This window comes from Triticum dicoccoides, chromosome 5A (genome assembly GCF_002162155.2).
Source record: "Triticum dicoccoides isolate Atlit2015 ecotype Zavitan chromosome 5A, WEW_v2.0, whole genome shotgun sequence".
NCBI classification, from domain to species: Eukaryota; Viridiplantae; Streptophyta; class Magnoliopsida; order Poales; family Poaceae; genus Triticum; species Triticum dicoccoides.
In genome coordinates this window covers 359,891,559-359,900,995 of record NC_041388.1, presented here as the reverse complement: position 1 = coordinate 359,900,995, position 9,437 = coordinate 359,891,559, and the positions used below count along the sequence as shown (strand labels likewise).

The following is a 9,437-nucleotide window of genomic DNA, read 5'->3' as shown; positions in this document are numbered from 1 at the left end:
TGGTGGGTGGGCAGCGAATTTCTTCATCGTCTGCATCCCATTCTAACCGGACATAGTTCGGCCAAGGATCTCCTGATAAGGAGAGAGACCTTAATGAATTTAGCACATCGCCGAAAGGTGAGTGCTGAAAGATATCCGCAGATGTGAACTCCATGATCGGCACCCAATCGGATTCGATAGGCACGGACGTAGGCGGCTCAGAGTCCGTGGCCGGAGACGAATCCAGTGGTTCAGCAACATGGCTCTCGTTAGGGGTGAAGTCAGTATCCGGCTCCATCGCCACTGAGAGTGCGGCTTCCATGGCGGGGTCTATCCCCCCCTCCTCGGATGGCGCAATTTGCTCCAGATTGAGGGCCGAAGTAGTTGCAGGTGTGATCTCCCGAACACTATCCGACGGTAGAGTTATGTCATGCTCGTCATGATTGTGCAGCGCACCTGACATGGGCTCGAATCCGTCGAAGATCAAGTCTCCGCGGATGTCAGCAGTGTAGCTTAAGTTTTCAAATCTGACCTGATGGCCAGGGCGTAGCTCTCGATTTGCTCCAGATGGCCAAGCGAGTTGGCCCGCAGTGCGACGCCGCCGAATACGAAGATCTGCCTGGGGAGGAAAACCTCACCCTAGACCGCATCGTTACCGATGATCGAAGGAGCCATCAAGCCTTACGGTGACGGCACAGTGGAACTCTCGATGAAAGCACCAATGTCGGTGTCAAAACCGGCGGATCTCGGGTAGGGGGTCCCGAACTGTGCGTCTAAGGCGGATGGTAACAGGAGGCGGGGGACACGATGTTTACCCAGGTTCGGGCCCTCTCGATGGAGGTAATACCCTACTTCCTGCTTGATTGATCTTGATGATATGAGTATTACAAGAGTTGATCTACCACGAGATCGTAGAGGCTAAACCCTAGAAGCTAGCCTATGGTATGATTGTTGTTGTCCTATGGACTAAACCCTCCGGTTTATATAGGCACCGAAGGGGGCTAGGGTTACACAGAGTCAGTTACAAGGGAGGAGATCTACATATCCGTATTGCCAAGCTTGCCTTCCACGCCAAGGAGAGTCCCATCCAGACACGGGACGAAGTCTTCAATCTTGTATCTTCATAGTCCAACAGTCTGGCTGTCCGGAGACCCCCTAATCCAGGACTCCCTCACTCCTCGAGTGAGAACTTCGTCAATGATGAAGGGACCCTCCCACTTGGGCTTCAGTTTGTCCTTTTTCTTCTCCGGCAAGCGTAGAACGAGTTCGCCAACATTGTAAGTCTTGGCCCGTACTTCTCTGCTTTGGTATCTGCGGGCCTGCTATTGATAAAATGCGGAACAGGCTTTTGCAACGTCGCGCTCCTCCTCCAGGGCATCTAAGATGTCTTGCCGATCAAGCTCGGCCTCTCTCTCTTCGTACATGCGCACTCGAGGTGAGTCATGAATAATGTCGCAGGGTAACACAACCTCTGCGCCGTACACCATGAAGCAAGGTGTATATCCGGTAGTGCGATTGGGCGTGGTCCGCAGCCCCTAGAGTACGGAGTCGAGCTCCTCAACCCACTGCTAGTATGATTCTTTCAAAGAGCGCACTAGTCTGGGTTTGATGCCGCTCATAATAAGACCATTGGCTCGTTCGACTTGATCGATTGCTTACGGATGATAGACGGAGGCGTAATCGAGCTTAATGCCTAGATTAGCACACCAGGCTTTCACCTCATCGGCTGTAAAATTGGAGCCATTGTCGGTGATGATGCTGTGTGGGGCACCGTTACAGTGCACAACACCGGATATAAAGCTATCACTGGTCCGGCTTCGCCCGTTTTAACTGGTTTGGCCTCTATCCACTTTGCGAACTTATCTACCATGACTAGCAGATATTTTTTCTTATGGCTGCCTCCTTTAAGGGGTCCAACCATGTCAAGCCCCCAGACCGCGAAAGGCCAAGTGATGGGTGAGGGAGTCCTGGATTAGGGGGTCCTCGGACAGTCGGACTATATACTTTGGCCGGACTGTTGGACTATGAAGATACAAAATTGAAGACTTCGTCCCGTGTCCGAGTGGGTCTCTCCTTTGCGTGGAAGGCAAGCTTGGCAATTCGGATATGTAGATCTCCTCCCTTGTAACCGACTCTGTGTAACCCTAGCCCCCTCCGGTGTCTATATAAACCGGAGAGTTTAGTCCGTAGGACAAGAACAATCATACCATAGGCAAGCTTCTAGGGTTTAGCCTCTACGATCTCGTGGTAGATAAACTCTTGTAATACTCATATCATCAAGATCAATCAAGCAGGACGTAGGGTATTACCTCCATCGAGAGGGCCTGAACCTGGGTAAACATTGTGCCCCCTGCCTCTTGTTACCATCCGCCTTAGACGCACAGTTCGGGACCCCCTACTCGAGATCCGCCGGTTTTGACACCGACATTGGTGCTTTCATTGAGAGTTCTGCTGTGTCGTCGCCATAAGGCTTGATGGCTCCTTCGATCATCGGCAACGGTGCGATCCATGGTAAGGTTTTTTGCCCGGACAGATCTTCGTATTCGGCAGTTTTGTACTGCGGGCCAACTCGCTTCGCCATCTGGAGCAGATCGAGAGCTACACCCCTGGCCATCAGGTCAGGTTTGGAAGCTTAAACTACACCGTCGACATCCGCGAAGACTTGATCTTCGACGGATTCAAGCCCATGTTGGGTGCGTCGCACAGTATCGACATGCATGACTTAGCTCTGCCGTCGGACGGTGTTCGGGAGATCGCACCTATGGCTACTCCAGCCTTTGATCCGGAGCAGATCGTACCGTCCGAGGATGTGTGGATAGACCCCGCCATGGAGGCCGCACACTCAACGGCGATAGAGGCGAATACTGACTTCACCCCCTATGAGACCTGTGTTGCTGGACCCTTGGATTCATCCCCGGCCACAGGCTCTGAACCGCCCGCGTCCGTGCCTATCGAATCTGATTGGGCACCGATCATGGAGTTCACCTCCGCGGATATCTTTCAGCACTCGCCCTTGGGCGACTTGCTAAACTCATTGAAATCTCTCTCCTTGTCAGGAGACCCTTGGCCGAACTATGTCCGGCTTGAGTGGGAAGCGGACGACGAAGAAACTCATTCCCCACCCACCACCTACTTAATAGCCACTGTCGACGACTTAACCGACATGCTTGATTTCAGCTCCGAAGACATCGACGGCATGTACGACGACGTAGAAGAGCAGGAACCACCGCCCACAGGGCGCTGGACCACCACCTCATCATATGATATATACATGGTGGACACGAGAGTGGACGAACTGCACGCAGCGGCAGCTGCACGCAGTTATCCGGCCAGTCGCGTGCGACGTGGTGATGCGTGCTGCTTGATTAACAAAATGGGTAAAGTGAAGATACAACGCGTGATACATGCAAATACCCTGCCGCACGTCGGTGTCGTGGGGCCGGGACGTGGTACTTATCCGACAGTGAAAAGTGGGCGTGCTGTGCAGGACGTACAATGTGGGGGCGTTGCTTCCCTGTCCCACGGGGCCGACGACCCAGACTAGCTGTAAACGTACTAGACTGGTGGCGACAAGGATTAGGCGCATGCGCTTCTTCTCGCACAAGTCCCTTTCCCGTTCTTGTCGGGCGAAGAACAAGGTGAGCCGCGATAACAGCCGGTGTGCTTCCTACTTCCCCTGGATCTTCTCATGCCGATCTCCGGAGCGACGATGCCGACGGCGTTGGCCTCTGAGTTAGTGAATCCCCTTCCTATTAAGTTGTTCTTGGTCAAAATCTTGATCTAACGAGCTCGTGCCGGTCCCCGGTGCTGCAGATCTATCTTGGCTGCTAGGGTTGCAAGTGCGCATGAGGCGCCGTGCGTTGTGGGTGGGGGCGGCGACGTTGTGCCCGATTTACCCGCTGGCTCGTCGGATTCGGCCATCGGCCCAGTCTTGCCGGACGTGCTTCAGTTCGATCAAGGGTTGGGCTGGTTGATGGCGAATATTCCAGGGCCTCGTGCAGGACCTTCAGCTCTGGAGGCGGGGATGTGGCGTCGGGATTGGCGACTCCAGCCGTCGTCTCGAACAACTCCGTCCATTCCAGCGCCCGCAGTGGCCCGGCGGATTCGTGCATGCCATTCAGTTCTGGAGGCATGGTCCTGCCGTCGGTACTGGGCAGCAACGGGACGCCGGCCTTCGTCTCAAGCTGCGCCGTGCAGTTCGCACATCACAGCGCCCCGGCTTCGGCGAACACCACCATCCACGTAGGCTGGAAGCGCAGGTACATACGAATTTTGCTGTCGCCTGGGCCAAATGTGTGTTTCTCTTGATAGCATTCATACGAGCTGATGAGAGAAGTTTCATTAGTTTGGCCGAATTGGGTATAAAAAACTGATGCTCGATCATCCCTGGCTGAAAAGATCTTACTGCTTTCCCATAAGCCCTACCCGTTCATTCGATTATGGTGAAAATTATCCTTGCCACTGAATGAAAAAACCGGTTTAAGTCCCATCGACATAGGATGATTGAAATTGTTGCTGCTGGGGACCAGTTTACTTGTATGCTTAAGTCACTGTGACCATAGTTTTCAGTCCCTAAGCTGACCATCCAATGGCATGTCGTCATTATTGAGTGTTCAAAACAAATGCAAGTGGGAGGGAGTACTTAGTGCAATCTAATCCGTAGAAGTTTGGTGATTTTTTTTGGCAGTATGAATGTATGGCATGGGGGGAGAATATAGTCTGAATCAACCCTGCCGAGAAAAGGTCCTAGAATCGATTCTGTAATTATGAAATCGTGTTGCAGCATTTTGGGCTCTTTTTAATTTTGCTTTTCGTGGTAGTTAGTTTTCGTAACTATGCTGGTTCTGCTTTACAAACTGCAGGCCAAGAGGTCCTCTTACGCCAGACGAGAGGGCTGTAGTAGCTGATCGTGTGTCGCCACTGGAAGCTACTATTCGAGGGTTCGCTAATAGGGGTACTGAGGTAGTCGTGAACCCTGTGCTTGGCACTATTTTTGATTCGTTGGTAGAGGCGTATGAATTCTACAATCTACATTCATGGGAGGTTGGCTTTGGGATTCGCTACAGCAAGAGCAGGCATAATGTCAATGGGATGAAGTGTATGCAGGAGATTGTGTGTGGCTGCGCTGTAAGCCCCCTGCTTTGCTTCTTATTCATGATTCGTGTGCGTGCGTGCCTTCTTCTATGCAAATATGATCTGACACATCTTTGGCTGTTTTTTGCTTTGAAAAATAATATCAGGGCAAACCAGAAAGGGAGAACAACTCGTCAATGAGGAGCAATTGCGCTGCCATGCTTCAGTTGCACCGGATAGATGATGGTGGCCGGTATGTATCTGAAAATCGCGCCTCCCACAACCATGAAATGCTACGGACTCATGCTGAGAAGCTGCATTGGCCCTCACACCGGCACATTGACACATACACAAGAGATCTCGTGAAACAGTTGCGGCAGAACAATGTAAATCTGGGGAAGGTATACACCATCATTGGGAGCCTGTTTGGGCGTATGGAGAACGTCCCGTTCACAAAGAGGTGCCTTAGGACTTTCTGTGGGAAGCTTAGCAAGGAGCAGGCGGATGATGATGTGCGGAAGACTATGGATGCATTCTCTGAGCTGGGGTCAAATGATCCAGAGTTTTCATGTGTTGTTGAGGTTGATAAGGAAAGCAAGATAAAAACCCTATTGTGGACCAATGGTAGAAGTAAGATGCAGTACCACAATTTCGGGGATGTCATAACGTTCGACACTACGTACAAGACAAATCTGTACGACATGCCTTTCAGGCTATTTGTGGGGGTCAACAATCACTTCCAGAGTATCTTCATGGGCGTGGTCATGATGAGAGAGGAAACGATCGAGAGTTTCAAATGGGTATTCACCGAATTCATCAGGCTGATGGGTGGCAAACCTCCGAAAACGATACTAACAGGTTTGTTTGTTGCCCTATGATTTCCTGATTTGCCACCTCTGTATCACACCAAAAACCCGGAAAAAGGATCCCCATGGCTGTGTTTAGCGGGTAGTCCTGTTCTTCATTATAAGTTACACACCCGACCATTGTTTTCTGCTTGCAGATCAAGCGCGTGCGATGGAGGTGGCTATACAACAAACGATGCCGGATGCTACACATCGGTGGTGCAAGTGGCATGTGCTACGGAAGGCGAAGGAGCACCTGGGGCCGCATTACACAAAAAGCAGTGATTTCAGGGCTGCGCTGTACAAGGTGGTCAATGAGATGCTCACTGTGGACGAGTTTGAAGCAGCTTGGGCTGAGCTGCTTGACAAATACAAGCTTCACAACAACACGTTCCTGATCCAGATTTTCGAGGTTCGGCACAAGTGGGCGAAGCCTTATTTTAGTGGGAAGTTCTGTGCGAAGCAAATTAGTACGCAAAGAAGCGAGAGTGCAAACCATTTGTGGAAGGGCTACATCCCGCCTGCATGCCCCATGAACCTTTTTGTGAAGCAATACAGCAAACTGCAGTTTGACCGAGAAGCCGAAGAAGGTTTCCAAGAGAAAAGAACGAGGCTGGTGGGTGCTAAGCAAAACTTTGTGCAGCCTACAACAAGATACATCATATGTTCCTGAATTCCATTCTTGCGGACATTTTTTTGTTTCTGCATTTTAATAGGGCGGGATAGTTCTCAGATACAATTACCCGTTGGAGGAGCATGCAAGCCAGGTATATACACGGACGATGTACGTAATGTTCGGCCAAGCTTTGTATCGGTCTGGTCGGTATGATGTTGAAGAAGTTGAGCGAGGCATCACCTACAAAGTTCGGCACGTCGAAGCTGAGAAGCGAGAGAAGTGGGGCCGCAAAATGCATGTGGTAAGTGTCCATGATGGCGGCGCTAGGTTTACCTGCGAATGTGGGCTCTTCGAGCACATGGGGATGCTTTGTTGCCATGCTATCAAGGTAATTACTACCAGCCCACCTCCATGTTAGAGAGACCTCACTAAAAACAGTTTCTTCACAATGATTTATCCAGACTTCCGTCTTCTGGCTCTGATGTTATTTATCCCACATGCATTGTAGCAGGTCCTAATTCATCTGGGGGTGAGAAAAATACCCAGTTTCCATGTTCTCAAGAGGTGGACAGTAGATGCCCACGACAATTTGCCACTCCACCTTCTCCATTACCAAAAGGATCAAGGCCCTCCGCGGTTATCCTCCTACAGGCATACAGCACTACACCTGACTGCTCTCGAGTTTGTGCAGCTAGGGGATAGCAACGTGGATGCATTCGACAGAGCAATGGACATATTGATCGCAGGCAAGGCGGAGTTGACTGTTTTGGCACCCATCAAGGATGGCAAAAGTTTGGTGGACCAAACTCAAATCAGGGATTCAGCCAATCCCAGTCAGGATGTGGGATCAGGTTCCTCACACCCAGACGACATGTGTTCTCAGATGTTCATCTCCACCGAGTGTGGACTTAATTCTGTTTCAGGGGAAGCTGGCTCAAGCCTCTCACTGTCGATGTTGCTGCCTCCCGATAGGAAGAAGCAGAAGGGTAGGCCAACCACAGTAAGGAACAAGCCTGGATATGAGGTCAAGGACGCGCGGTCGAGGTTTTGTACGGTTTGTAGGGAGAAAGGGCACAAGAGCACGACGTGCCCCCGCCGGGGTGATCTTCCGAAGAAACCTCGCAAAATACCTACCTGCGGCAATTGCGGTGTAGTTGGGCACAAGAAAACAAGTTGCTTCAACCCAGTATTGCCATTCATGAAGAGGCCTCGCGACGGTCCAGTTGAGTGATGTTCGGATCAACATTTGGTGCAGGTCCTTGAAACTTAAAACCGATGGGACAAAAATGACGTTGTGATCTGTTGTAGTTACCCATAATTTGAGTAGTTTGATTTCCCGCAGTTAGGCATAATTTGTGACTGTGATTTGTTTTTGCAATGAGTGTTGTGTGGCGCTGTAAGGACTGTAATTGGATTTTCATGCTGATAGACCTAGTTTGGACGTGTGATATTGATTTTCGAATAAGTTATGTCATAACTGTGATGGGGATGTCGAAAATGATGTAATCCTGTTATGTTTAGTTTTCCTGCTTCGACCATTCGCCCTGTGATTTTGAAAATGAGTTGATATGCTTGCTCAGTGTTGTACCATGCCCTTTCCTATTTGTGGAATCTTTTTCTGTCAATGCAAATTATGATACGTGCCTACTTTCCTGGGCAAGTGGCGATGGTAGCAGGTCGTCTGTAGTATGGGTGCTATCAGGAATTGATGAGTCCATGAGGTTCAGCTCCAGGTACTGTGAGATTGGATTGGAGTGGCCCTCCGTTTTGTGAACATTTGAATATACTGTGGGGCATATGGGGGGTTGGTGTAAGTCGCCCATGTTCTATTTAAACACTTGCTTGCTGATGCTTGTAGGCAACACGTTGGTTCTCTCGTCCTCTCCCTCTAGTTTGTTCATCGTTCCCAGACCAGTCCTCCATGGCGCCCCCTACAGCTTTCTCCTCTCTAGTTGGTTTCGGCTGCCTGCTGTGCTCGCACGTCCGGTTCCAAAGGAGGGCGACGGCTGTTAGAACCCGTTGTTTGGTCAAGCGCCAACGTAGGAATGTGTCAGCGGCGGCCAGCGTGTCGCTCTCCAAGGTTGTTAATCCTTTCGTTGCCTCTACAAAAAAAGTATTTGATCGAAATTTTTGTCCGTGTCCATTATGTTGGGCTTCTTTCCGAACATTTGCTCCTCTTGCTTGTAAATTTTCTTTTCCCCTACTAACAAAAAATTTCAATGTCACCAGGTCGTGGTGACTGGGTTTGGGTGCGAGCAGGTTGGGGAACACGACTCGTTGGTCAACACTGGCGGCTCGGTGCATGCGCCCTGCTCTCATGACGGGGACGCTGCCTCCAGCACGTACGATGGATTTGCTGCCATTGAACAAGATTCGGGTGAGGCGAGCAGCTCTTGATTGAATGCTCGCATTTAGTAATGGAGTGCGCGAACCGAGGAAAGCTCAATAAACATATGCTAGCAATATGACTGTTTACATACGTGTGTGTGGTGTTTTAGTTCGTTCGTGTGTTTATTTGGCGCTCAATGTATTTATCTTCTCGTTTGGAATAAAGAATATGTCGATGTTATGCTTAAATGGATGGATACGTCCATGGTCTCCACACGTGTATCTGTGTGCATTAACCAAAAATCACTCTGTCGGGGGGTGCGGTACAGGGCCGATGCATGCACGCGATGATCACACTCTACGGCATCTGTTCTGCTCCCTGCAGCAGCGACACCACAGCTACGTCGCATGCTGCGCGATCCATAGGGCTGACTGGACGTTATGGGCCAGGCTAGGTCCTTGCGTGCAGATGCGCCTCCACAAGCGAAGTAAAGTGGGATCAGCTGCTGTGCGTGCTCTTGTATGGACCTCGCCCTCCTACGCGATTTTGTGTGCGTGTGGTGGTTAGCGGCGGCTTGCCAGTGGTGTGTGTTGGC

General features: G+C 50.6%; 2 protein-coding genes across 3 annotated transcripts; both read left to right on the top strand.

The window, feature by feature from the left end:
- Window positions 1–3,540: 3,540 nt before the first annotated feature.
- On the top strand, window positions 3,541–8,051 carry LOC119301512 (protein FAR1-RELATED SEQUENCE 5-like). 2 transcript variants are annotated; one of them, XM_037578488.1, is made up of 7 exons: window positions 3,541–3,711; window positions 3,793–4,238; window positions 4,842–5,106; window positions 5,220–5,910; window positions 6,056–6,513; window positions 6,614–6,901; window positions 7,022–8,051. In XM_037578488.1, exons 2-7 carry the CDS (start codon window positions 4,090–4,092, stop codon window positions 7,742–7,744), a joined length of 2,574 nt encoding a protein of 857 aa, XP_037434385.1. In that variant the 5' UTR covers window positions 3,541–3,711; window positions 3,793–4,089; the 3' UTR covers window positions 7,745–8,051. The 2 variants fall into 2 exon arrangements, with proteins under 2 accessions (XP_037434385.1, XP_037434386.1); XM_037578489.1 differs by having other exon boundaries at window positions 3,542–3,711; window positions 7,025–8,051.
- Window positions 8,052–8,391: 340 nt separating this feature from the next.
- Window positions 8,392–9,078, top strand: LOC119297337. The gene is made up of 2 exons (XM_037575169.1): window positions 8,392–8,593; window positions 8,743–9,078. The coding sequence occupies exons 1-2, from the start codon at window positions 8,435–8,437 to the stop codon at window positions 8,908–8,910; spliced, it is 327 nt and encodes a 108-aa protein (XP_037431066.1). The 5' UTR covers window positions 8,392–8,434; the 3' UTR covers window positions 8,911–9,078.
- The last annotated feature ends 359 nt before the right edge of the window (window positions 9,079–9,437 follow it).

Coding starts and splice junctions, on each gene's coding strand:
- LOC119301512 (XM_037578488.1), top strand. CDS start 4,090: ATGCCATTCAGTTCTGGAGGCATGGTCCTGCCGTCGGTACTGGGCAGC. Junction 5,911..6,055: donor TCCGAAAACGATACTAACAG/GTTTGTTTGTTG, acceptor TTCTGCTTGCAG/ATCAAGCGCGTGCGATGGAG. Junction 6,514..6,613: donor AAGAGAAAAGAACGAGGCTG/GTGGGTGCTAAG, acceptor GCATTTTAATAG/GGCGGGATAGTTCTCAGATA.
- LOC119297337 (XM_037575169.1), top strand. CDS start 8,435: ATGGCGCCCCCTACAGCTTTCTCCTCTCTAGTTGGTTTCGGCTGCCTG. Junction 8,594..8,742: donor CCAGCGTGTCGCTCTCCAAG/GTTGTTAATCCT, acceptor CAATGTCACCAG/GTCGTGGTGACTGGGTTTGG.